Source organism: Setaria viridis, chromosome 3 (assembly GCF_005286985.2).
Source record: "Setaria viridis chromosome 3, Setaria_viridis_v4.0, whole genome shotgun sequence".
NCBI classification, from domain to species: Eukaryota; Viridiplantae; Streptophyta; class Magnoliopsida; order Poales; family Poaceae; genus Setaria; species Setaria viridis.
Genome location: NC_048265.2, coordinates 11,988,892 through 12,013,383, shown reverse-complemented (window position 1 = coordinate 12,013,383; position 24,492 = coordinate 11,988,892). Strand labels below are relative to the sequence as shown.

General features: G+C 42.6%; 2 protein-coding genes and 1 pseudogene across 2 annotated transcripts; all 3 read left to right on the top strand.

The window, feature by feature from the left end:
• Positions 1–12,375: 12,375 nt before the first annotated feature.
• LOC140222100 (disease resistance protein RGA2-like) lies at positions 12,376–14,585 on the top strand (annotated as a pseudogene).
• A 1,383-nt stretch (positions 14,586–15,968) lies between these two features.
• Positions 15,969–17,049, top strand: LOC117849041 (putative disease resistance protein RGA3). The gene is made up of 2 exons (XM_034730646.1): positions 15,969–16,968; positions 17,021–17,049. The coding sequence occupies exons 1-2, from the start codon at positions 15,969–15,971 to the stop codon at positions 17,047–17,049; spliced, it is 1,029 nt and encodes a 342-aa protein (XP_034586537.1).
• Positions 17,050–17,878: 829 nt separating this feature from the next.
• On the top strand, positions 17,879–23,065 carry LOC117849040 (disease resistance protein RGA2). The gene has a single exon (XM_072292695.1). It carries the CDS (start codon positions 21,532–21,534, stop codon positions 23,023–23,025), a length of 1,494 nt encoding a protein of 497 aa, XP_072148796.1. The 5' UTR covers positions 17,879–21,531; the 3' UTR covers positions 23,026–23,065.
• Positions 23,066–24,492: the final 1,427 nt, after the last annotated feature.

The following is a 24,492-nucleotide window of genomic DNA, read 5'->3' as shown; positions in this document are numbered from 1 at the left end:
TGTAACCTATTTTGGCTAGGTCTACAAGTGTCAACCCATAATTGTCATCTGTAACGCCATTTCGGTGTTTTGCCCATTGGCTTCGAAAGACGGGGATCCGAATATTCTCTCCATAGTCAAGTTCCCATATTTCCTCTATGAAACGTAGTAAGTTATGTTCTTTCTGGATGTATCAATCGCCTCTATGCGAACACCACTATTTTGGTAAGCCACGCTTTTGTTGTCCTTTGTGGTGGTATAAAATGTGTATCCATTAATTTTATATGCTTGCCATGAGGTGACATTGCTTGATGGTCCAGACACCAACCTGGTCAATGTTACATCTTCTATGGAATTTCCTTAAAATAGATGCTAATGATCCTTCAACCATGATGGGAATCGACGCTTTGCTCTTTGATGATCCAATACTCAAAGCAACCATTACTTTGTCCACGGACCTCATTTAGGTGTTGCTCGATGGAGGGATCCACTATTGCAAGCAATTGTAGAATGCTTGAATGCGTTTTCTCCAATTGCTAGTTATTCTTGTTGATGAACTTTTCATTCCAATGGTATCTCTTGGGGACAATCTGCCCTCATGCCGAGATTTTGATAAACCAATAGCTCTCTTATCTTTTATGTAATCTATGCAGCAATCAACACTCTCTTGTGTATAGTAGCTCTCGATCATGCTGCCCTCTGGAAAGCCCTTGTTTCTCATGTATCCATTGAGAGTCGACATGAACCATTTGTATGTCCACATCTGATGGAAGTACATAGGCCCTAGTTCAGTTATTTGCTGGACCATGTGGACCATGAGATGTTCCATGATATTGGAAAAGGATGGAGGGAAGCACATCTCGAGTTGGGCCTGAGTTTCCAACACAAGCAGTTGAAGCCTAGCCAACTCGACACAATCAATCACTTTATGCAAAATCACGTTGAAGAAGTAACACATCCGTGTGATAACCATCTTCATGAATACTGGTTTGATAGCTCGAATCGCAATAGCGAGAAAAACTGTGATCATCACATGGCAATCATGAGAGTTATAGCCGACAAGCGTCATGTCCTTCAATGAGACTAGTGATCGGATGTTTGATGAGAATCCGGTCGGCACTTTCAACCCGCGTAAGCACTTGCACATGGCCAATCTCTCTACTGGTGTTAAGTTGTAGCTAGTTAGGGGAAGATAATGCTTACCATTAGGTAGTTCTTGCAGGTGGAGCTCTAGTCTTAATTGAAAGTCAACAAGATCCTTTTGTGATTTTAGTCCGTCCTTTGCTTTGCTTGATAAGCTCAAGAATCTGATGGTGCTATCGAACGCATTCTTCTGAAGATGCATCCCATCAATGGCATGGCGCACCGCCAGCTCTCGCCAGTATGGTAAATACTTAAAGAAGATAGACATCTTCTTAAATGGCACGTCTGTGATGTCTGTAGTTTCAACCTGCTTCCTTCCCCTTCTCGACTTTTCAGCACCTCCTAATGACCTCTTACCGAGTTTGAACTTGACCTTCTTGCACATTTCAAATACTATTGTACCAGTAGCTAGTTTTGGAACAAAATCATTCTCATTGGTGCCATCGAAGAAGTCCTTCATTCTGCGGTATTTGTGCGTCTTCAATAAGAAGCGCCTATGCCGCATGAACACTGTCTTCATAGATCCCTTAAAGTACACAGATGATGTCCCATCCAGGCAAACTACGCGTGCTAGCTTACCTTTTACCTGACCTGTCAGGACAAATAGGACAGGATAATCATTGATGGTAACAAAGATAATGACCCTTAGTGTGAAGTGCTCGTGTCTGTACTCTCCCACATCCGAACCCCATCTTCCCAAAGCTTCTGCATATCTTCCATCAATGGCTTAAGGAAAACATCTATGTCGATGCTAGGCTATTTTAGGCTTTGTATGAGAATGGTTAGCAAAAGGAACTTCCTCTCGTGACATAGCCATGGGGGAAGGTTGTATATGGTCATCAACACTGGCCATGTGCTCTACGTGCTGCTTCTTTCACCAAACGGATTCATGCCGTCTGTACTCAACGTGAACTGTACATTCCTTTTTTCATCTAAAAACTCTGGATGATTGGCATCGAATGTCCTCCACTGGTGAGCATTGGTAGGATATCGAAGCTTTCCATCATCCTTTACTGGGCGATCAACATGCCAAGTCAATATTTCAGCGATCTTTGGGTTTGAGAACAAACGCTTCAGACGGTCCACCACCGACAAGTACCACATCACCAAGGCAAGGACTTTGCGCTGAGTCGTCGTGTCAGTACCTATACAGGACTCGTCCTCCACTTGAGCACCAACACTTTTCTTTTCAACCTTCTTCCTCTTATTCCCGATGGAGGAATCGGCATGGTCCTCACAAGAATCAGCATTACTTTTGTAACGGCTAGCATCGCAATTTGGACAGTTTTCCAAAGCTGCAGACTCACTGTGGTACAATATGTAGTGGTTCCTACACGCGTGTATTCTCTACACACGTGTCTTCAATGGATTGATAATCTTCTTTGCTTTGTATGTGTTTTTTGGCACAAAGTTCGGCTTCGGGAGCAAATTACCCAGCAGAGTAAGGAGATCATTGAAACTATTGTCTAACCAGCCGAATTTAGCCTTCAGAATTAGAAGATGAAGGACGAAATGTAGCACTGTCCACTCCTTCACACATCCCACATACATACGGTACTTTGTTGCCTTCTTGAGCGTCTCGAAATTTTGTAACCCTTTAGCACTCCCCAGCAACACTTCCGGTTCAATGTGATGCAATATGTTCTCCATATCAACATCATGTTCCTCGTCCACCTGTGGTTCCACACACTCATATGTTTGATCACCATTTTGATCTCCACGATCATAATCATCATCCATCATAACATGATCATTGTCGTTTGCATCATCACCACCCACTTCATCACAGCCAGTATTGATGTCTGTGTTGTTGGAAGTACCTCCTACCTCTCCATGGTGGGACCAAATTGTGTAGCCATCCATAAAACCTCGCTTTATAAATGCCTCCTGATGATATTAGTATCCTCCCATACAATTTTGTTTACAATCAAAACATGGACAACGAATTTGCTTTGTCTTGCAAATGCGAGCGTGCTTCTTCGTAACCTCCACAAACTTCGCTACCTCTGACATGAAAGTAGGCGAATGCCTCTGTATGCCATACATCCATACTCTTTGATCCATCTTTAACAACCTATGGTAAGATTTCTATATTATATTAACTAATTTAATGAGCTATTCCATAAATTAAATTAAATTATGGATGTATTAACTAATAAGTAGTAAGAAATTTAATAAAAACAATTCTATATTACCCTAAATGAAACTCAATCAAACAATTCTATATTACCCCAAAGCTAATGAAGTTAGAAATGATGGATAGAAGTCGAAAAAGAAGGTTGAAATGGCACAAACTCACCTTATGTAGCCACCTCCTCCAGAGAAATCAAGAGCAAAACATTCCCCCTTAGATTTGGTATTTTTGAGCTTTTCCCGAGTAGTTAAACCTAGGATGTAATAATTTATAAGAAGAATGAAAAAAAATCAAACTTAATTATATATTAATTCAATCAAATTCATTAATTGAAACTATGGATGTAATAATTAATAAGTAGGGAAAATAACAAAAACCAATTCTATATTACAATGAGAATTAATTGAACCATAGATGTAATAATTAATAAGAAGAAGGGAAAAATGAAACTCAATTAAATATTAAGATAATCAACTTCATTAATTAAAACTATGGATGCAATAATTAATAAGAAGGAAAAATATAATCAAACTCAATTCTATATTACATTAAAATAACAAACATAGTATTATAATGCTTATAATAAGACCATATAATTTTATTCACAAAAATAATCCATATCTAGTTTTTTTCTCTCTTCCCTCCTCTCTCTCTCCTAGTTCTAGATCTAGATCTAGATGACAAGCTAAAGGACCTAGATATGATGGATAGAAGTTCAAAAAGAAGGTTGGAATGGTACAAACTCATCTTATATAGCCACCTCCTCCAAGAAAATCAAGAGCAAAACCTTTCCCCCTTAGATTTGATGTTTTTGGAGCTTTTCCCGAGCTACTCTCGGGCAAGCTCCAATTGGAAGGTTTCCTGGGGAAAAAGATGAACATGAGTATTTATGGCGGGCTCTGTGCTGGCGGGCGACATAAGCCAACCGCCAGCACATATCACCCCTTCTGTGCTGGCGATGGGCTTAGGTCAACCGCCAGCACAGTGACCTCTGTGCTGGCGGGTCACATAAGCCCACCGCCAGCACAAATGGGGCGATATGTGCTGGCGGGTGCTCCCCCACCAGCCCGTCGAAGCTTTGTGCTGGCGGGTGCCAATCGCGCCCACCAGCACGCTAATTTGCCTGTGTCAGCATAAATTGTTTCTGGCGTAGTGATATACGCCATCATTGAAAGTCTATCACAAACATTCTGTTCAAAGCAAGGTGCCGTGAGGATACGCGGAACAAAGAAAAAGGGTAGAGCACCAATGCCAAAAAAGGACTTATTCCCATCATCCTTTGGTGTCTCGATCTCGGTCACTAGATCATGGCAACTCGGTTGCTGCCAAATCGTTTGTGGCGTAGTGATATACGCCATCATTGAAAGCCTATCACAAACATTCTGTTCAAAGCAAGGTGCCGTGAGGATATGCGGAACAAAGGAAAAGGGTAGAGCACCAATGCCAAAAAAGGACTTATTCCCATCATCCTTTGGTGTCTCGATCTTGGTCACTAGATCATGGCAACTCGGTCACTGCCTCCTTTACCTTGGCGTGCAAATGTAAAGGTATATAAGACGGCGGCAGCAAAGGCCTGATTCGTAGCTAGAGCACTACCGGTGCCCCGATCGTTAGCGCAGGACCATCTGCATCGGCGTACCGCGCACGCCCACCAGAGGAATCTGCCTTTCTGGACGGTGCATCGAGACGACGGACGTGGATGGAGGAGACGACCGGCGACGCGGGCTTGTCGCCTCGACGCGCCAGGAGCCGGCCACGAGGAGGATGCATACAGGGTGACCACTTCCAATAAGAAGTCCATGAAGTTTGCAACAAAAACCTTATGCGAAATGGGTAGTTCAACATTAAATGTATTAGAAATAGAGAAAGATGGAACATATATCATGTAAACCTTAACAAAAATCTAAGTGAATGTAGACCACGGTGGGTGTAATTAAATAAAATAACCTGATTATTGTTTCCAAGTTATGTTTGAGGCCCGAGTGAATTCCTCTCGTCAGCTAAGCTTTTGAATAGAACTGGTTGGTGCATCCAACTCAGTACGATATCAAGGTCAGTCCTAATCGGTGCAAGTGTTATTAAATAAAATAATTGCAACCAACTCCTATTTCAATGTTTGATGCATGAGGGAGAAGCTTGCGGTGAGCTTGACTGTTGATTTATAAGTGAATTGCCCATTTTTCTTTATCAACTTAAGTTGGAGTAAATTGGTCGGTGCATCCAGTTCAATAAACTATATTGTAGTTGCAATATTTGTTGAGCTGAGGCAAAGATAATCTTGTTAGGTAGACATCATGGTATAGCATAACCTACAAACATTACTTGTAAATGGATTGATGTTAATCTCCAACATCAACGAGGCTCAACCCGATCTCCAGCAGCAATTGGAACCCAGCAATGTCATGGACCGGTAGGGTAGGATGGGTGACCACCCCTTGCGGCCTCATTCTGTTGTTTAGGATAAAATCTTCAAAATAATACCACATCCGGATATGTTCGGATGATATTTTGACTAAAAATAAGCCATCTAACTATTTTGACTAAAAATTAACAGGTATTTGTGAGCTGTGGCGATGCACCTATCTGTCTATATGCCTTGATTTCAACTTTGGAAAATAGGCTGCTTTAGCTCCTGGGTAGCCTCCTGGGAATGAAGAGCAATGTGCCTAGTATATGGCTATATTGCGTTACGAAACTCTATACTCTAGTCTCATGATTCGCCACCTGCCAGGCCGTGTTCGGCTCCAGCTGCGTTTGGCTCTTCGCTCCTGGTGCAGGGTCGCCCTGGTGGTGCCTGTCCCGCAGTCCTTGTCTCCTAGCTAGGCACCATCCTGAGATAGTCCTCCACAAAGCAGATTCCTCATTCCTCCTAGGATGGTCCTCGTATCGCGTCCTAACTTCGCGAACATGTCGAGAGAATGATACGCATGAGATGACAAGATACCCGGTCCTGCGGCATAACGCATCGTCGTCGGTGACATGCCATCCGTATCGGAGCCTTGCTTGTGGTGGCACGTCGTCGTCCTCGTCGCAGCCGCCCCCACCCCCCCGCCGTCGTCTTCAACTTTTTCGATCTATAATTTGGTTCCTTTGTTCCGCACATTCTTGCTTTTTCACTGAGTATCTCCTTCGTAACGAATGCTAGTGCGACCGCACAAAAATGCGACGCTTTTTGGCCTTTTCAAACCAGAAGATGCCAACTTTTCACGATTCATGCCGGTGACACAGAATAGCTAGGATTTTTTTTGTATCGAACGCTATCTTTTTTAGAAAAAGGAAATTGCTTCCGGCAAACCGTGCGTAACAAAGTTTTTACATCATTCTTAGCACGAAAGCTGATAATACAATATAAAAATGAGTACACAGGAAAAATCAAAAGCAGAGTCTATTATTACTTCTCCATTCATTATTAGAAAAAATATCCAAGTGACAATCTCCAGTGCTTTGCATGCCGAACACACGATCTCCCCTTGTGTTCTCACGCTGCAGTAGGGATCAAAACCGTAGCCAATACGCTCATTTGAAAATGGCCAGCATAAAAGAATTAATTTTTTTTCTGAAAAATCAAGTCATACGTTTAGACCAAATAGCCCACATAACGGCTGCAACCCCAACAAGTCTTTCATATGCTCATTAACCAATTTCTAAGTATATGTGTTATTGATCTAGGTAGGATTAATCCAGTAGCTATCTGAAAAACTATTCATATGATCTTAGCATGTTGAAGGTAAAAAATGAAATGATCATGCTTTTGGCTTCATCAGCGTTGAAACCACGAAGAATTGATCGTGTTTTTGCCTGCTCTGACTTCCTCCCGTACTTTGTAGATCGAGTTCTTCCATTATAGTGTCTCCCAAGGGGGTCAGGTTCACAACAGGGATGTTATCCACATTTGTTCCGGCAACCTCGTTAACAGAGCCATATGGTTCTTTAATCTTTACGTAAGTGGGACAAGACCACCACATGAAAAACAGTCAACGGTGATGGGTGATATCTGTCCAATCAATGCACACTGCGACTCGAATGTAAAGGTTCTTCCTATTAACAAACCCATATGGAAACTAAAACTTCCTCTAAAAGTATAAGTCTTTTCATGGCTCCTGCGCTAAAGATAACTTGGTTGGGTAAAATTGGTAAGGAAATGAGAAATGTCGCTGTAGTAATAATAAGACTATACAACATCTCTTTTTTGAATGTCATATGGCTAGGTTAATTTGGAGAATAATTCATATTACCTTTGACTTACAAAAACCTAATAAGATTAGTCATATGTTTGGATCATGGTTACAAGGTATAAGGTGGAAGGAAAACAAATTAATACTAAGAAGGCCGGATCAGTAGAAATGACATCGCGTTTGATAAAGTGAACAAACAAGCTTGTTTGCAGATTCTTTTCAGGGTGACACATTGTATAAGCTTCTGGAGCTTACGAAGGTTGCCAAGCTTTAGAGGTTACGGCTATGGAGATCTTCACTAAGAATGGATGGCGGTTTAAAAATATGCTATGCATATAGGCTGTTTACTTTATCTTACCGCTTCTTCAAGCATGTGTGGTTCCTTCTTATAATAATGGCTGGATATATTGCACTATGATATAGAGGCCTTTATATAAAAATAAGTAATGGACATCCTGCTTGCCACACATGACGCTAAAAAAATTGTAGTTCAATGCCCTTTATTGCAGTGTATCATCTGTAGGAAACGTTTGGTCCACAGTTGGGGCATATTTAGATTTTAGCAATTTAGTTACAACACACTACAAGAGTGACAATATTCACCAACAATTTCTATTTCGGAATGGGCAACATTTTATAGTCTTATAATGTTAGTTAACTACCATACCATGGTAATATTTTTATTGGAAATGATATTGTTAGCAATTGGTCAAAATTATTTGAAAAGATAAAAATGCAAAGGAATACTATAACTGTTGACCACTTACAAAATAACCGTAAGAAATATTGGAACTCCTATAATCACATAATGTCAAGGGTACGTGTTAGTGTCCCGATTGGTTTGATGTGGTTCTATCTTGTCGCATCAGAATATTGGTGAATGAAAACTTATTTTTGTGCTCCTCGCAACTTGACCAATATCATTTCAAGTATTTGGTGTTAAGATATTTTTTGTTCAAGTATTTGTACTAGCACAAATAGTTGTTTTTCAGTTGTACAATGAGCCCATAGGTTGTTGGTCTAGTCTTGTTCCTTTAGTGTTAATACCCGATGGATGAATTTTCTGGGATCAATAAAGCTTCCTTTATCGAAAAAATACCCGATGAATGAATACAAAATCTCATCCCTGCGCCCCTATGCTTGCGCACCACCTCGTCTCGATCAAATGGCCTATAGTGATGCAATATTTTATTCCACTAACAATATCTTGTCATTGACTGTTGCTTGGTAAATGTTGGTCACTGATGCACCTTCATGCTTGGGGAAAATCCATTTTATAGTATAGCACCGTTGCTGATTGGTTAACAAAAAGTGCTAAACACTACAGTCCCGTTGGCCACTTGAAATAGAATTCTCAGTGATTGTTGTATATCTAGTATAGTAGTGAACCATGGCAATAATGTATCATTCATCTACAATTTTGGTACACTTTCTCTAAACAAATCGTGGAGGCATTTTTGTTTCATATTACTCAAAATCGAACTGCACCCTGCAACTACGTACACACATCATAATTATATAAGCATCGCAATCAAGCCTGTTTCAGAGTTGAAGCGAGGAGAGAGAAAAAATTTCTACGAAAGACTTTACAACATCTTTCTGAGTTCAGTTTCAAAACTGAGTAAATGTATGTTACTTTGACCGCATTGGACGATATTGCTTGCCTTGGCTATGGATTTGGGAATATGATGCATGTATGTATGCTTAATTTGTTCACTGAATAATACATTGCAAGAAGAATTCTGAACAAGCTAGAACATGTATTATAGATTGCAAGAAAAAGTTCAATCAGACAGGAACATCATCATAGAGATTATTGCTTCTATGTCTAAAATACAATGATTTGATCCAACGAGCTTAGAAAGGAAAATAAAGACAAAGCTTGTAGTCAATATAAGGATACCTAGTGATCCTGACATGGACCATCCTATCCAAAAGCAAGTGCATCACATGCAACTTTGTTGACATTGTTCATTGCCGTCGACATCAACGTTCCAACCACAGGGATTGATCGACACTTTCGGCAGCTCTCAGGCAACTATGCTTATAACACTCATCGAGTCATCAGCTAACAACAACGATCGCAAACACAAAGACGAGTGGGGTGACTTGGCACCACACTAAGCACACTGCTCTCTCTTGAGCTTCTCCCTTTGATTTCTTGCATAATCTCCAGAGAGGGTGAGGGTTGTTCGGGATGGAGTCTATCTCCACTGCAATCCTCAGCGAGTTCGTGAGGATCCACTGGAAAACTGAGTATTGGTCCTAGCACTTAGTACCGGTTGGTTTTTAACCCGGTACTAATATGAGCATTAGTATTAGGTCTAACGGATAGCTCCCTAGGAGCCCCCCGTGACCTCCTTTAGTATCGGTTGGGAGCTCTACCCATGGAGGCTCCACCCGATACTAACCCGTGACCCCATTTAGTATCGGTTGGGAGCTCCACCGATGGAGGCTCCACCCGATACTAATGGGAGACCTTTACTACCGGTTGGAGCTACCAACCGGTACTAAAGGAGCCCCCATCGCCCCATCCGTCTTATAGTATTCCATCTCCCCATCCCATACCCGGCTGCTCCCGTCTCTCTCCCTAGACCTTCCTCTCTATCCTCTCTCTCTTAGCACTGCGCGCAGCAAGGAGGAGCGACGGGGCCAAGCGCAAGGAGGAGCGGTAGCGGGAGGGCGGCGGGGCCGGGCAAGGAATGGTGGAGGGAGGGCAGCGGGCGGGTGGCAGGCGGCGGCGGGGGCCGGGTGGGAGGGTGGCGGGGCCAGCGGTGGGAGGGCAGCCGGATTTCATTTTTTTATTTTTTATACCTCTTTAGTACCGGTTATTTGACCCGGTACTAAGGTCCTCCTTTTGTACTGAAACAGCAATACCAGTTGCACAATTGGTACTAAAGGGGGGGTTTGGAACCGGTATTGAAGGCCCTTTCCTAACAGTGACTGTCTCATCCCTGCTCTCCAAGTGCGAGAGGCAGGCGGTGGCCGACCAGGAGGACCTGAAGTGGCTGCGCAACCTGCTGCTGTGGAGCTTCATGATCCCCGAGGAGGTCGAGCGGCGGCACGTCAGTAGGTCAAGGTGTTGACACTGGTTTTTAACAGAGTCAACCGCTGTGGATAAGGTTCTGATAGTCGATGAAGGAGAGAGAACAGGATCCGTTGATGACGCCGTGATGACCAAGTTTGGCCGCTGTAGACCATGATTCCAGAAGCCAATAGAAGACCAAGCGAGCCCAGTCCGAAGTGAAATCAACTCCACCAAATAAGGGAAAGCGTGGAGATTTATTTTTAGTAGTTCTAGAAATAGCTGTAATAATTCATGTTGTATCTGACTAGGATTTTAGCTTGCTCCAGGGTGTAGATATAAACCCATGAGCCTTGTAATTAATAAAAATAATTAATCAATCAATACAACCTTTCAGCGCTACGACGTCAAAACCTTAGGAGTAGGAGTAGATCAAAGTAGATTCGACGAATTCCTTCTAACGCGCGAGGCTGCATCGGCTTCGATCTCGGGCAAGCTTGTAAATATCATCACCCGGTCATTACAACCTCTATCAGAACTTTCTAAGTTAAGTCTTATATTCTGATATTGTCATGTGGCTAGTTATCGAGTTATCTTAGATTGCAAGTAGAACTTTCTAGGCTTTGTCTAATATTCTGCTTGTTTTCGACGTTGCTCAAGTTATCGAACGACTTGGATTTGGTTAGGTTCTCTTCAATCGGCTCCCTTGCCTTGTTTAAATGTTCACAGTTATCAGATCGTATCGGCTGGTAGACTCTGCATGCTTTTACTATTTTACACATGCTAGGTCCGATAGATCTTTACCCCTGCCCCCTCGTATTGCTAACTGTCTGGCCTCTGACGTCAGTGTGCTACTATTGAGAGCCGATGCCTCGGTCGGGTCTTATCCGTATCTCACAGAAGTGTGATTACGTCATTGAGCCGATAGGGGCACGTACGAGGCCTTGCTACTGTGAGCTTGTTTGTTAAGACTAATGGGTTGAAGTTAATGCCCTCTCACCATGTTACCTTGTCCAAGTTCAATACACGTTCATGACATTGATTAGATTTTATTAACTTAATCGGCTTGTCAGCAGTAGGCAAAAGGCCTTTGGTGATTATGCACTAGTCTTTTATGTTGACAGATTAAGGTTAATGCCCTCTCATTCGTGTTGCCTTGTCTAAGTTCAATACACTTATCAAGATATTAATTAAGATTTGTCAATATATATGGCTTGTGTACAGTCAGCATCGGCTGGTCCTTGTTGCTATGCTCTAATCTTTTTAGCTTAGTAGATTGATGCCAATGCCCTCTCATTCGTGTTACCTTGTCTGAGTTCAATACACTTATCAAGACATTGGCTAGATCTGTTAGCTTATGATAAGCGCATGGTTAACAAGTGCTCCCCTTTTATGGCTATTGTATTACAATACTTTATCTTAGTCTGTCGACTGACATAGCTGATGGCACAAGCTATTAATGTTTCATGTATTTACACCACATGCTGATATTAAATATCTATCTGTTGTGATGTTTATTCCAAGAACGCCTACCCATGAGCTCAAGAGGTTTCGCCGCCGATCGGCTTAGGAATTTAATGTTTACCTTGTCAATTTTCAGGTCAAATTGACTGACATGCCTTGCACCACTCGCGAGCCGATTTGGATCCTGCACTGGAGTTAAAAAGATCTCCAAGGTCCTCTGTGTTGTTCAACGCAGAAGCCTGAGGTTCAGATTTTGCTTCAACACAAGGACCTAAGGGACAAGACACTAGTAGAGAACTGACCTTCCATCCAACCCTTTTAGTCTCGGTTAACATTGGACCTGTGACTAAAGTGGCTTTAGTCCCAGGTCAAAAATGTGCCACCGAAAGCCACTACCAGGGGGGGAGGGAGTTTTAGTCCCGGTTGTAAATACCAACCGAAACTAAAGCTCCACTTTAGTCCCGGTTGTAACAGCTCCAAAAAAAACCCATCGACGCTCCCCCTTTTGTCCCGGTTGCTAATTCCAACCATAAAAGGTTCAGTCCTAATTGGTAATTCCAATCGGGACTAAAGAGGGGCCTTTAGTCCCGGTTGGAAACACCAATCGGGACAAAACGGCCATCCCGCATGTGCTTCCCACCTTATCCTCTTGCGCCTCTCTCCACTCCACCCGAAGTAGAGCTGTGCCACCTTATCCTCTCCACTCTCCTCTCCTCTCCACTATCTGAAGCTTCTTCCTCTCCTCCTCTCTCCTCTCCATCCAAAGCAGAGCTGCCCCTCCCCTTCTGCTGCCCCTTCCCTTCTCCCTCTGCTCGCCCCTCACTGGCAGTAAGGAGTGGCAGCGGGGTGAGGGCAGGGCGAGCTGCGGGCGCAGGCGCGGGCAGTGGCTGGCGGCGCAGCGCAGGCGGAGGCAGGGCGACAGCGGAGTGGTGACGGGGTGGAGGTAGGCGGTGGGCGAGTGGGCACGGGCGGCGGGCGGGCGGCTGGCCGGCGTGCCCGGCGCGTGGCCCAATTTCTTTTATTTTTTTTTACCTTTTTAGTCCCGGTTGATTTTACCAACCGGGACTACCCTTTAGTCCCGGGTGATCGTCTCAAAATTTTATCCCGGATGCATATTCGGTAGATTTGAGCCCTACCAACCGGGACTAATGCCCTATTTTCCACCAGTGAGACATTCAAAGGCTACTACATCCTCGATGCCATCGGCTGCTGATCCCTTCTTGAAGGAGGAGACGAGTGCAAGGATGATGGTGATGATGAGGAGGAGGAGGAGAGCCACAACATGCTCGCCCTGACTAGGTCCAACAAGGTGAAGCGTGTCCGCTTCTCCTCCAATAGTTCATCGGCAGCAGGGGCGGTGTTGAGCGGTGCAAGACCTGGAGAGTTGCATCAGTTAGCTTGCAGCTTGGAAGCCATGATCAATGACATGAAGGAGTTTGTTGTGTTCTTGATGGGCTATCCTGTTCCTCACCGGCAACCTTATAGCGCTCATTTCTTTGTGGAGAGGTGCATGTTTGGACGCCATATGGAGAGGGACATGATCATGGAATTCTTGCTGCAGACGGACCCTCCAAGTAACAGTGGAGATTTAGGTGTGCTTCCGATCACTGGCCCATCGCTGATCGGAAAGAGTACCATTGTGGAGCATGTTTGCATTGAAGAAAGAATGCGCAACCACTTCTCATTGATCTTATCATACTGTAGAAATGAGCTTAAAGATGAGACGATGCCAAGTTTTAGAGACAATTGTGTGATAAAGCGCATCAGAATGATAGTGCCTCGGAGGAGAGGTTACTGATCATCATTGAGCTCTTGGAGGATGTGGATGACGAGACATGGAAGAGATTGTACTCTTCTACAAGAAGCATTCCACGGGGAAGTAAAATGATCATCACCAGTCGATCAAAGAAGATTGAGAGGTTTGGGACAACAGAAGCTCTTAGGCTGAAATGTTTGCCTACAGAAGCATATGGGTATTACTTTAAGATGCTTGTGTTTGGAAGTGAAGACCCACGACAGTACAACTTCCGAAGTTGACATCCCTAGCTATGGAAATAGCATATAACATGCCAGGGTCTTTCATTTACCCGCACGTGGGTTCTGCCATTTTACTAAAAGGTAATTTTAGCACTAAAAGGTGGTCCTTGATTCTCACCTGGTTAAGAGAGTGCTTGCAAAAGAATGTCTCCTTTACTGGGTGAAGAACACCCGGATGATCTCATGGCCAAGGATCAACTTCATTGTACATGGACCATAAGCAAACACAAACCATCCAAATATTTTATGCTACGTGACATTTATCAAAGTGGTTCTACACTAGACAAAATCCCAGACATAACATTTGTAGATCTTATGCTAAGTGGATGTGATCACCCACAAGAGAAGTTCGAGGCTTGGTTTGGAAATCTCGAATACCACCCTATTTTAATTACATATGTACATGTGATATCAAGAACACTGCATAATAATGCAAGGCAGGGTGTGGCCGTGTAGAGGTATATATTGGCCCTTGGATTCTTAGCATGCGGACTGGTTGCTTTGAATATAACTTATTATCTTATCTGGTCTCCCCAAATAGATGAAATCCCTTGCTTAGCTTGATAATGAACTATGACATGGATTTTTGTGCTTTCCTAATTCAATCAATATATAATAACATTCAAAAGTAGACGTGTTCAAGAAATTTCATTCAAATGAGAATCAATGGGGGATCCAACAATTGTATAGCACATGAAACTCGTACTTTTGTTCTTGACCTAATCTTTGTGATATTTTGGTTGATGGGCCTCCAAGAATCATTTTTATATGTCCAATCCTCCACCAGTTTTATATGTCTATTACCTTCTATCCTTCTATAGATGTCCTAAGGGGAGAGAAAGCACTGAGCAACTCCAGGAGCGCAACTAAATAGGCCCCCTACTAAATTAGGTACGACCAGCCACTCGAGTATTGCCTCTACGCAGCCATTTTCCATCTCATCCCTGTGCACCCCCATGCTTGCGCACTGCCTCGTCTCGATCAAATGACCTATAATGCTGCAATATCTATTCCAATGGCAGTATTTTGTTAGTGACTGTTGCTAGGTAAATGTTGGTCATGGATGCACCTTCACGCTTGGGAAAGATCCATTATATAGTACAACACCATTACTGAATGGTTAATAAAAAGTGCTAAACACTATGGTCCCGTTGGCCACTTCAAATAGAACTCTCAAGGAGTGTTGTGTATCTAGTAGTGAACCATGGTAATAATGTATTATTCATCGACAATTTTGGTATAATTTCTGAAAAAAATGTGGAGGCATATTCATTTCATATTACTCAAATCGAACTGCACCCTGCAACTATGTACACACAGTAGAATTATAGAAGCATTGCAATCAAGCATATGTTTCGGAGTTGAAGCGAGGAGAGAAAAAAATTCTACGAACATGTTCTTTACTTCTGAGTTCAGTTTCACTGAACTGGACCAATAAATGTATGTGACTTTGACTGCATTGGATATTGCTTGCTTTGGTCATGGATTTGGGAAGATAATGCATCTACGTATGCTTATTTTGTTCACTAAATAATACATTGCAAGAAGAATTATAAACAAGCTATTGGAACATGTATTACAGATTGCAAGAAAAGTTCAATCAGACAGGAACATCATCATAGAGATGATTACTTCCGTGTCTAAAATACTATGATTTAGTCCAGCAAAGCTTAAAACAGAAAATACAAACAAAGTTTATAGTCAATATCAGGATAGCTAGTGATGCCGACATGCACCATCCTGTCCAAAAGCAAGTGTATCACATGCACTTTTGTCGACATTGTTCGTTGCCGTCGGCATCAGCGTTCCAACCACGCAGATTGATCAATGCTTTTGGCTTGTCTCGCGCAGCCTTGCTTATAATTATCATCGATTCGTCAGCTACCAGCAGCGATTGTAAACGCAAAGACGAGTGCCGCGACTCGGCAGCACACCAAGCATACTGCTCTCTCTTGAGATTCTCCGTTTGATTTCTTGCACAATCTCCAGAGAGACTAGGTTTCTGTTCCCGATGGATTCTGTCTCCAGCGCAGTCATCGGTGAGTTTGTGAGGAGGACCGTATCATCCCTGCTCTCCAAGTGTGAGAGGCAAGCCGCGACCGACCAGGAGGACCTGAAGCGGCTGCGCAGCCTACTGCTGCGGAGCCACACGATCCTCGAGGAGGCCGAGCGACGGCACGTCGCTAGCCGGGCCATGCTGCAGCAGGTCATGGCCCTGAGGGACAAGGCATTCAGAGGCTACTATGTCCTCGATGTTGTTGGCTGTCGGTCGCTCCCCGGAGGAGGAGACAGGCGCAATGATGATGGTGGTGACGACGATGAGGAGGAGGAGGTGAGCTGCGATGCGCTCGCTCTATCCAGGTCAAACACGGTGAAGCGTGTCCGCTTCTCCTCCAATAGTTCATCAGCAACAGGGGCAGTGTTGAGCGGTGCAAGCCCTGGAGAGTTGCATCAGATGGTTTGCAGCTTGGAAGCCATGATCAATGACATGAAGGAGTTTGTTGTATTCTTGATGGGCTATCCTATTCTTCACCGGCAACCTTACAGCGCTCATTTCTTTGTGGAGAGGTGCATGTTTGGACGCCATATGGAGAGGGACATGATCATGGAATTCTTGCTGCAGACGGATCCTCCAAGTAACAGCGGAGATCTAGGTGTGCTTCCGATCACTGGACCATCGCTGATCGGAAAGAGTACCATTGTGGAGCATGTTTGCATTGAAGAAAGAGTGCGCAACCACTTCTCATTGATCTTATCATACTGTAGAAATGAGCTTAAAGATGAGACGATGCCAAGTTTTAGAGACAATTGTGTGATAAAGCATCAGAATGATAGTGCCTCGGAGGAGAGGTTACTGATCATCATTGAGCTCTTGGAGGATGTGGATGACGAGACATGGAAGAGATTGTACTCTTCTACAAGAAGCATTCCACGGGGAAGTAAAATGATCATCACCAGTCGATCAAAGAAGATTGAGAGGTTTGGGACAACAGAAGCTCTTCGGCTGAAATGTTTGCCTACAGAAGCCTATTGGTATTACTTTAAGATGCTTGTGTTTGGAAGTGAAGACCCACGACAACTTCCGAAGTTGACATCCCTAGCTATGGAAATAGCATATAACATGCCAGGGTCTTTCATTTACCCGCACGTGGGTTCTGCCATTTTACTAAAAGGTAATTTTAGCACTAAAAGGTGGTCCTTGATTCTCACCTGGTTAAGAGAGTACTTGCAAAAGAATGTCTCCTTACTGGGTGAAGAACACCCGGATGATCTCAAGGCCAAGGATGAACTTCATTGTACATGGACCTTAAGCAAACACAAACCATCCAAATATTTTATGCTACGTGACATTTATCAAAGTGGTTCTACACTAAACAAGGTCCCAGACATAACATTTGTAGATCTTATGCTAAGTGGATGTGATCTCCCACAAGAGAAGTACGAGGTCTTGGTTTGGAAATCTCGAATACCACCCTATTTTAATTACATATGTACTTGTGATATCAAGAACACTGCAACATAATGCTAGACAGAGTGTAGCCGTATAGAGGTATGGGCCCTTGGATTCTCAGTTGCTTTGAATAGCTTCTTTTCCTATCTGGTCTCGCCAGATAGATGAAAGTTATATTACTTGCTTAGCTTGATAATGAACGGTTACATGGATATTGTGCTTTCCCAATTCAATCAATATGTAATAACATTCCAAAGTAGATGTGTTAAATAAATTTCATTAAAATGAGAATCGATGGGGGATCCAATAATTATTATGGCACATGGAACTTGTACTAATTTTGTTCTTGACTTAATCTTTGTGATATTTTGGTTGTTTGCCCTCAAAGTGCCATTTTTATATGTCCAATCCTCCACCAGTATGTATGTCTATTGCCTTCTGTTCTTCTATACATGTCCTAAGGGGACAGAATGCTCTAAGCGCAACTAAATAGGGCCCCTACAAATAAAAAGCAGGACTGTCACTCGTGTAGGGCCTCTACTCAGCCATTTTTTCCGTCTCATCTCTGCGCCCCATGCTTGTGAATGCCTCGTTTCGATCAAATTGCCTATAGTGCTGGAGTATTTTGGGGTGTTTGGCACACAGGGGTTAAAATTTAGTCCCTATCACATGGGATGTTTGATACTAATTAGAAGTATTAAACATTAGTTAATTACAAAATTAATTGCACAACTCCTAGGCTAAATCGCGAGATGAATTTATTAAGCCTAATTAGTCCATGATTTGATAATGTGGTGCTACAGTAATCATTTGCTAATGATGGATTAATTAGGCTTAATAGATTCATCTCGCGATTTAGCCTAGGGGTTCTGCTACTAGTTTTGTAATTAGCTCATATTTAGTCATTCTAATTAGCATCCGAACATCCGATGTGACAGAGCTAAAGTTTAGGGTCTCCCAACCACCATTCCATTGGCAGTATCTTGTCAGATCAGTGACTGTTGCTCGATAAATGTTGGTCGTTGATGCACCTTTACGCTTGTGAAATGTCCACTTTATAGTACTACACCATTGCTGATTGTTTAACAAAAAGTGCTACTACAGTCCCATTGGCAACTTTAAATAGAACTCTTAGGGATTGCTGTGTTCATATTTAGTAATGAACCATGGCAATGATGTATTGTTCAATAATTTTGGTATACTTTCTGAAAAAAACTATGGAGACATTTTCGTTTCATATATATCACTCAAAACCGAACCGTACCCTAACTATGCACACACACAATAGAAGCATTGCAATCAAGCATGTTTCAGAGTTGAAGCGAGGAGAGAGAAAAAAACTTCTACGAACCTGTACTTTACACCATCTTTCTGAGTTAAATTTCAAAACTGAACTGCACTAGTATATATATGTGACTTTGATTGGATTGGATGCTTGCTCTGGCGATGGATTTGGGAATTTGATACATGTATGTTGTATGTATGCTTAATTTGTTCACTCAATAATACATTGCAAGAAGAATTCTGAACAAACTATTGGAACATGTACCATCACAAATCGCAAGAAAAGTTCAATCAGACATGAACGTCATCATAAAGATTATTGCTTCTATGTCAAAATACTACGGTTTGGTTCAGCAAGCTTAAAAAAGAAAACAAAAACAAAGTTTATAGTCAATATCAAGATAGCTAGTGATGCTGACATGCACCATCCTATCCAAAAGCAACTGTATCATTTCTTCTGCAAATGAATCTGCTTTGCTAGAGATGAGGAGGGACATCGAGTCGGTCGCCAAGCAGCGGATGGCGATTAGGGGAGAGCTATGCATAGCCCAGTTCCATGTGGCGGATCGGAGAACCACTCCATGCCTGACCTGTTTGATCTATTGGTGCGGCAAGGGAAGGACTTCAATTACTAAAGTACCCATGTTTACAATAAAACACTTATATGAAAGACCAACAATTCAACATAATTAATTAGGTGGGGAGGAACCACCGGTTCCCCTAAATGCTAGAGAGTTATAAAATAGCTGATGCCATATGGCAAATTGAGATAGTTTTTAACCAACTTAAAGGTGAATAATGCTGTATACATGTTAAGAAATAGTAGAGGCAGAAAGGCATCCCACATGCGTGCTCGCTTGCTGAGACATGGCAAGGCAGGCGGGCACTCGTGGCACATCATGCACGTGACGATGAGAAATGATATGAGCTGTTTGTATCGATTTTGGCCGGCTACATCAACTAATTAGGATAACAACGCATCTGGTGCCGCCGGCACCGGCCCATTGGGTATAAAAACACTCGTCATGTAGTGTTTTATGTTGTATATTCAGCCCAATAAACATATACTTTCAGCCCATGTTATTTTTTCGACCTAAATAAGACATAATTTTAGCCCGGTAACAAATTGAACTATGATGCCCTAGTGTTTTTCCCTTTTTCTTTCTTCTATTTCCTTCTTATTTCCACGTAGTCATACTTTATAAGTGCTGTGATTTTCTTTATGGTGCTGAAAATTTATTATAGTTTTCACCTTTTATTTTTGTATATTTAAGTATCTAATATATTTATAATAAATATTTATTTTTTATCAATTTATAATATTGGTTATACATCCATAATGTTGTGTTCTATGTGTATATATTTCTTGTTCTACGAGTTTCAATGATTTGTTTTAGGTGTATAATTGTTTTTCTACAAATTTGTGTGATTCCATAAATAACCTGTTATTTCACTCAAATATTTCTTGTTAAACAAGCCACAGTGCAAAGCTTTTCTACGAGTACCCCCTTTTTTGGCTGAGTGTATGATTTGTTTTAGGTATAAAAACCTTTTCTACCAGAAAAACTTTTTGTTCCAAACAAATAATTGTTATCAAACATAAAATAGTATAGAACACCCAATAGGAAAATGTTGAAGCGAACTAATATAAAATATTTTATTAATTAGGCTGACAGATAGAGGAATTTGTTTACAAAATGGGAGGTAGGCCGGTTCTTGCCGGCCAATCGGGTGTTGTCTGCCTTGTCATTGGCTCGACCCATCACTGGGAAAAAAAAGCAGATCCTTCCCATCCTAGCAAACGTGGTACTCCCTGTGCAAATAGTCTTGGCGTCAACGACATTGGGGCATGGCGATAGCGTGCAGGAGATGCTCATGATCATGACATGTTTACGCACAGGCAATGGTGTAGATCGAGTACGAAGCCTTTGCTTTGCGGTAGGTCATCATCATATCGTCACCACCCTCTGGTCTCATCCTTAAAATTTGTAAGCTAGCTATGAGTTAAAAGTAAATCACCAAAGTGAGAACGCGTGCTATGTTGTTGGTGAACCTGGCGATTTGAGGATCATAAACAAAAGATGGAAGCATATTTTCTCTAAATATTGCTAAAAAGTTATATAATCCCAATAATACCCATCTCTCATGCTTATACTAATTATTAGCTTGAGGAATGAGTTGGTGATAGATCACCATATTATATTTTACAAACCAAATAAAAAAAGTGATGAATGAAAATACGATGGGCCATCCTATTTCCCCAAACTAAACACCCTTAGATAACAAGACAAACATTTCCCCAAACTAAACACCCTTAGATAACAAGACAAACGCACTTAGTTGTATGATTTAGACCCAAGAAAGACATATGGTTGTCAAGAATAAGCCCTTTTGGCATTGTGGTGCATCCTTTTTGGAAATATTTATGGTTTGGTTCTTTGTTGTGCATATTCTTACTTTGCTTTGCATCCAACGTCTCCAGCTTCGATATGATCACTAAGAATCACTAGATACATGCATGAATGATGAAAGCGATGCTCATTTTGTACTATGCAGTGTACACCTAGTAGCCTAGCATGTGGCGAATTGGTGATAGAGTAGCATCGAATCTCTTGACGACTATGGATGGCTCGTGGCTTCAGCGTACAAACCATGCGATTTTATTCACTACTCGACCTTCAAAACTCAGCGAGGGAATCGGCCCCACACTATATACACACGCACTAAAGGTTTATTAACTTGGCGGTACAAAATACGTAGCTCCTCCTCCCCCCTCTCGCAAGAGCTGTTCGTTCTTGCATTAAAGTCTAACCTTAGCAAAAAGGGTTTGGACTTCGCAATGGAGATGTTCTACAGTTCAGTCATCACTGAGCTCGTGAACAGCTCCATATCGTTCCTGTTCGCCAAGTTCAAGAAGGAGACCACGGCAACCGTGCAGGAGGACCTCCAGCTGTTGCGCCGCCTGCTGATGAGGAGCGACACGATCGTGGAGGAGGCCGATCGCCGGCGCGTCTCCAACCCGGACATGCTGCAGCAGCTCAAGGCCCTGAGGGACAAGGCGTACAGGGGCTACTACGTGCTCGACACCGTCAGGTGCCGAGCCCTTCTCGAAGGAGGAAGCCGCGGCGGCGAGGACAAGGAGGAGCCGGCCAAGCGCCTCACCTTTGCCCTGTCCAGGTTCAACCCGGCGAAGCGTGTGCGCTTCCCGTCCGGTGGTGACTCGGAACCCACAACAGTGGCGCTTAACGATGCTAGCCCACGAGAGTTGCATCAGATGGTTTGCAGCCTGCAAGCCATGATCGACGGCATGGATGAGTTTGTTGTGCTCCTGATGAGCTGCCCTCCCTTGTACCGTCAGCCTTACAGCGTCCACCTGTCTCTGGACAGGTGCATGTTTGGCCGCCACATGGAGAAGGAGACAGTCATGGAGTTCTTACTAAATAATACCGAGCCTCCTCCCAGTGATGCTGTGAATCTAGGTGTTCTTCCTATCATCGGTCCGACGCACATCGGGAAGAGCACTCTCGTGGAGCATGTTTGCCACGATGAGAAAGTGCGCAACCATTTCTCCTTGATCTCCATTTACAGCGGGGATGATCTTAAAGATGAAACAAAGGCCACCTTTAGAGAGAAGTGTGTGATCAAGCATCAGAACAATCAGGCCATAGAGAAGAGATTGCTGGTTGTCATTGAGCTCATAGCGGATGTGGATGAAGAGGCATGGGAGAGGCTTTACTCTTGTGAAAGAAGCATGCCACAAGGGAGTAAAATGATCATCACCAGTCGATCGGAGAAGATTGCGAGGTTTGGGACAACGGAGCCTCTCCGGCTTAAGCCTTTGCCTGTGGAAGCCTACTGGTACTTATTCAAGACGGTTGCCTTTGGAAGCGATGATCCAGGGCATCATCCAAAGTTAGCATCCATAGCTTTGGAGATGGTGGATGCAATGCAAGGATCTTTCATCTTCGCATCCATGGGTGGTGACCTGTTAAGGGCTAACTTCGACACTCGAACTTGGTCTAGGGTTCTCACAAGGTTAAGACAGTACCTTCAAAAGAATGCCTCTTTGATTGGAGAATATCCAGATGATGTCAATGTTAAGGACTACCCTCGAGTTACTTGGAGCGTAATCAAAGAGAAACCTGACAAATACTTTATGCTGCATGATATTTACCAAAGAGGCTCTGCTCATGGGGAGGTGCCACAGATATCATTGTTAGATCTCTTAGCCGGACGTGCTCAACCATCAGGGAAGTATGAGATACTTTTCTTGAAATCTCGGATTCCACCGTACTTCAACTACATATGTACATGTGAGATCCGTGACATGTAAACAATAAACATCGTAAGGTTACAAGGTGATGTAAGCATAACTTTCTAGTGTGATGGTTGCTACATTAGAAGATTTGGATTCAAATACCCCCCCCCCCCCCCCCCCCATCATCCCCGTTTAAAAGCTACATGACGTGCGTAGTATGAAGGAATGAATTTTGTGAGCAGATTTTTTTAATAATGGATGATATATTTCCAGCTTCTGACATCCACTTACGAGGATGTATTAGACAAAAAATATTACAAGCAGTAGGTACTACTACTAGGCACTTGTTTCAAGAAATATGATGTACAATAAAAAACAATATACTAAAAGAAAAAAGAAATGGCACATCTGATGTAGCCAAAAAGGAATTTCATGAGCAGATGTCTATTTAATTTGTGAAAGGTTGCCCGTTCATAAAAGGTGACTATTCGTGAAATGGTATCTATTAGTGAAGACACGTTAAGAGATCGACATGACAATTCATGAAAGGATTGGGTTGCTTCATGAGTGGATATGGTGGCTCGATGCAACTCTTCATCAAATATAAATAGAACAGGCATTATCATCACGTGAAGAACACAACAGCACAAGAAGATAGCTTGATAACAAGGCAAGGTAGTACAAGACGCATATTTCTAGTAACAATGAAATCTTATAATGAGAGGCAATATGGCAACTAAAGTAGTGCTATGGATATGTATGTGTACAATGTCGTTCTATAATCATCATCAACGGGGCACTTAGAGGACGAGAGGAGCGAAAATACTTCATAATTGACATCTTATGACATACTTTTATAAGGTCAAGAGAAAATCAAGGTATATACCACTGGTAGAAAAACGAGCATTAGTCCCGCTTGGGAAACCTCGTATGTCTCAGTTTTCCCAACTGGATAAGAGGTCCCCAAAGACCTTCGGTTCGACCTCAAGCCTCGAGCATAGTTTCCTTACTATCTCACCTACACAACACATCTGACTAAGTAGGGGATGCAATCCTTTTGTAATAACTCATGTGGACCCTTTAGTCCCGGTTGCCGGGTTTGTAACACCAACCGGGACTAAAGGTGCCTCCATGGACTACAAAATTTAGACCCTGGACTAAAGGTCGTTTTTCTACTAGTGTACATAAAGGTACTTATAGGGTTGAATCAAGTTAGTGCTATAATGATCTTAGCTAATAGATGTTTCCGCATAAAGGAATTTTTCTTACAGAATGCCCATAAGACCTCAGGATGAATAATCACCTGAGATGCTGAACACCAACAAACATCTAACGTTTGGAATTGAACACTATAACTGCTCAGAAGAATTCGTTGGTGGGCAAATCTCAAACGCAGTCTTTAAATAAGTATCTCAAGGGTTGTATGATTTAGACACCAACAAATCCTAGCGTTTTCAGGAGTCATTAGAGGACTTGTGTTGTTTGCTTGTTTTAATGGTAGATGCAGAAAATAAGGAACCTATTTTAACTAATCCACCAATC